Source organism: Primulina eburnea, chromosome 3 (assembly GCF_022965805.1).
Source record: "Primulina eburnea isolate SZY01 chromosome 3, ASM2296580v1, whole genome shotgun sequence".
Classification (NCBI taxonomy): Eukaryota; Viridiplantae; Streptophyta; class Magnoliopsida; order Lamiales; family Gesneriaceae; genus Primulina; species Primulina eburnea.
In genome coordinates, this window is record NC_133103.1 from 44759762 (window position 1) to 44763784 (window position 4023).

At 45.2% G+C, this 4023-nt stretch overlaps 1 protein-coding gene across 1 annotated transcript; it reads left to right on the forward strand.

Moving 5' to 3' along the window:
• The first annotated feature begins 2797 nt into the window (after positions 1-2797).
• Positions 2798-3442, forward strand: LOC140827372 (uncharacterized). The gene has a single exon (XM_073190035.1). It carries the CDS (start codon positions 2798-2800, stop codon positions 3440-3442), a length of 645 nt encoding a protein of 214 aa, XP_073046136.1.
• Positions 3443-4023: the final 581 nt, after the last annotated feature.

Genomic DNA, 4023 nt, shown 5'->3' on the forward strand with positions numbered 1-4023 from the left:
CGAAATTCATTCTCACTTTTATGCAACAATGACCAGTGTAGGGTGTACACAAAAACACATTTTAGCAACAAATTCTCTATATATTAATATTTCTAATTTAACACGACATAGTTGCTAAAAAAACATTCATGCATCCACACAGATATAAGCCAACATGACCAGTACATAACTTGCAAACAAATCAAGTTTACAAAGAAAGTAAAAGACATAAACAAATTTTTCTCAGTTGTGGTACATCGACATCGCAAAGTTGTCTCTCCACTTATCCCACGCATATGAGGAATTGAAATTATCAATGAGATCATCATCTGTCAACAAGGTTTTCCAACATATGAGATCGAATGCAATTGTATAACAAAATACAAGACATTATGATTCTATTTTGAGTTTTCAATGAAGATAGAGAAGGATTTCGAATAACAGACTTTATTTTTTTAAGCAAACCAAAAGTTTTTTCGATCACGTTCGTAGCTTTATTATGTTTACTGATGATACCCTGGGAGGTCCCGGGACATGGATGGTGTCCGGGACGTCCCGGGCCATGGGGCCTGTCCATGAAGGGTGCCCGGGTCAGAAGGATGGAGTGCTTCCAGGTCGATAAAACGATAAAATGGATTAACATCCGAGTCATAGGATTACCCGGGACAAGGAGTATATGACTTGAAGAATTCATGGAAGGGGCCGGGAAGTCAATAGGTCGGGCCATAGGAGCACCCGAAACATAATCTCCCCGGGACATTGTATGCCCGGGCTTTCATAAGAAATCTCGAGAAGTATTCTACCCAGGCCACCTCGATATGAGTGAAGCATTTAATGACTTGATAGAGTATGCACAGCCGACCTATCTCTGACAATAACATAAATGGTTGACAAAATCGAGTGGGTTGGATGTGACTATTATGAGATTTGACATGTCAAAACAATAAGGTATAATCAGTCATCCTATTACAATTAATGCTCAACACAAAAAATAAGGTCATCATTGCATCATCTACTATAAATACCAGGTTCTTTACTTGCATTTATTCTCTATTCAAATATTAACCCACACATTTAATACTATCATTTATTGTTCATTTACTCTCCACTCTCGACACCAATTTCACATCCATCACTTGGCTACATTGGTTTTCTTGCTTGAGTTCCCTTCTGACTTAAGCATCGGAGTGGTCACGCCGGACACCTCTCCGACGTCCATTCACGTGGTTATTTTCTTGTTCGCAGATCTCTCAAAGAACTCAAAGAGTCAAGAAGTTCCGCCTAGACTTCCAACTCATATTTCCTTCAATATCTTGATTGCGAATCAGGCAGAGTACTCGACCCGACTCGTCTTTTTTGCCTGGGTTGCATCATTGGCGCTGTCTGTGGGAAATTTGAGTTGTAAGGCGTTGATATGGCTCCTACTAGAAGAGCAAATCAAGAAACATCCCGGATTCAGGAAGAGAACAACACTCGTCTTTCTGGTGCAGGTGGCCCCCCACTAATGGCCCTCGGCCCACCATCCATTTAACACCCAAGGAGTTGACCGAAATCATAACTGATGGTGTCAAGACAACCATGGCAAAGTAAGCCACCACCCATCATTCTAGTCACCCCGAATAGCAACGTGAGCAGCCGCAGGAGGAAGAAAGAAGGGAGGAGGAGAGAGAGTCAAGTGCGGGTTCTAAGTCTCCTACTGTGGCGGGGGAGTTGGAAGAATTGAGGAAGAAGGTGAAGGCATTGAAAGGGCAAGTTGTTTCTAAAAATAGTGCTCAAGTTGTAAAGGGTTGTCCGTTCTCCGATATCATTGTCCGGGAACCATTGCCCGGGCTTTTAAAGTCGGCCAAAATCAAGGACTATGATGGGAGTTCTGACCCCAAGGAGCATCTTGCTCGTTTTGAAAATATGGCCATGTTGCATTGCTATGGGGACCAGATCAAGTGTAAATTATTTTTAACTATCCTGGTCGAATCTGAACAAAGATGGTTCGAAGGGTTGGCACCGCAGAGCATTCATTGTTTTGAAGACTTCCAAAAGGTATTCTTGCATCAATTCAGCAGCAGCAAGAAGTACAAGAATACTGCTTTCAGTTTGTTTGAGGTGAAGCAAGGACAAGACGAAACCTTAAGGGCGTATATCAAAAGATTCAACTGGGTTGCCCTGGATGTTCTGGCCTGTGCACCCGAGACAAAAACTACCGCGTTCATGCAAGGACTGTGGGAAGGATATTTCTTCCGATCCCTGACCAAAAAACTGCCTGAGAGCTTTGAAGATCTCTTATCTCGAGCGGAAAAGTACATTAATATGGAAGAGGCGCAAAACCAGAAGAGAGAAGCTTTGAAGAAGTCAAGGGGAGACCGGATTGTCAGGCCTGACGAGAGAGCTCCAAGAAAAGTGGTCAAGGGCATTTCTCTCATGTACCTCTGAGAATTGCCCGAGATCAAGAAATTCAAGAATGCAGCTCGGACGTAACCTCGCTTCCCAGTCCAATGGCGAGGGCACCAAGACCAAAGAAGAAGGGGTTCTACGCCCTTCACAAAGAATGTTCTCACAATACCAATGAGTGCCGAACTCTGAGGAAGGAGTCTAGCAAGCATCCCGTGCCGACCTCTCATCCTCCCCGAGAAAAGTTTAGACAGCCACCCTTGTTGTCTCGACGTCCCGGGCAGGATACTCCTCACAAATCAATAAACAGGATACTCCTCACAAATCAATAAACATCCCGAGTGGAAGCACAAGGGAGGAAACAATTTCCCGGGAGGAGAGGAGCAGACAAGTTGAGAGGAAGGACCCTTCCCCGAGCCGATGAGTAATAAAAATGATTTTGGGAGGGTCCACAGATGGTGATTCCAACCGGGATCGGAAAGCAAGAAGCAGGAGGGAGTGCTTGGAGGTTGATGGGAGGAGGAGAGATGAGCCAGTTATAAGCTTCGGTCCAGAAGACCTCAGGGGAGTTAGTCTACCCCACAAAGACGCCCTTGTCATCCAAGCCCGAGTGGCTAATTATGATGTGTTGAGAGTATTTGTTGACAATGGCAGCTCTGTCAATGTCATCTTTAAAGAGGCACTGGTCCAGATGGATTTGCATGAATATCAGTTAGAGGCGGTTGAGACTACCCTGTTTGGCTTTGCTGGACATGCCGTGTACCCTGATAGGGAAATCACTCTGCCACTGACCCTGGGCACTAGAGACTTGAGGAAAAATGTGATGACAGTCTTTACAGTGGTGGATGCCCCGTCCTCGTACAATATCATCTTGGGGAGGCCAGCTATGAATGAGATGATAGCTGTGGCCTCCACTTATCACGAGAAAATTAAATTTCTAGTTCGAAGACAGTTCGAGGAAGTCAAGGGAGATCAACCCTCTTCTCGGAGGTGTTATGGAGAGACCTTCCGGGTAGACCAGAAGAAGGCAAGAAGGGAAGGGAATGAAAGTCAAGAGGAGGTGGCCAAAGAGAGATAAGTACATTTTTTGCGGAAGAGGAGCAAGAGGTGGTGGAAATTGAGCTGGGAAAGCACGTCCGGGTGGCCCGAGACATCAACGCGTCCACCCAGGTAAATCTCTTACACTGTTTAAAAACTAACATTAGTGTTTTCGCCTGGTCTCAACAGGAATTAGCCGGGATCTCACCGTAAGTGGCCGAGCATAAATTGAATATCCTCCCGGGATCCCGGTCTGTGAAGAAAAAGAAGAGGCACTTCGGCCTTGAAAAAGATAAAGTCATTGAAGAGCAAGTGGGAGAACTGCTGAGGGCCGGTCACATCAGGGAAGTCAAATTCCCTACTTGGCTCTCAAATGTGGTCTTCGTCCCAAAATCCACCGGGAAGTGGAGAATGTGCGTCGATTTCAGGGACCTGAATAAAGCTTGCCCCAAATATTGTTATCCACTCCCCCGGATTGATCAGCTGGTAGATTCCACCTCTGGATGCGAGTTATTAAGCTTTCTGGATGCCTATCAGGGGTACCACCAAATCCCTTTGGCTCTTGAAGATCAAGATAAAGCCAGTTTTATCACCTCCGAGGGCACCTTCTGCTACGTTGTT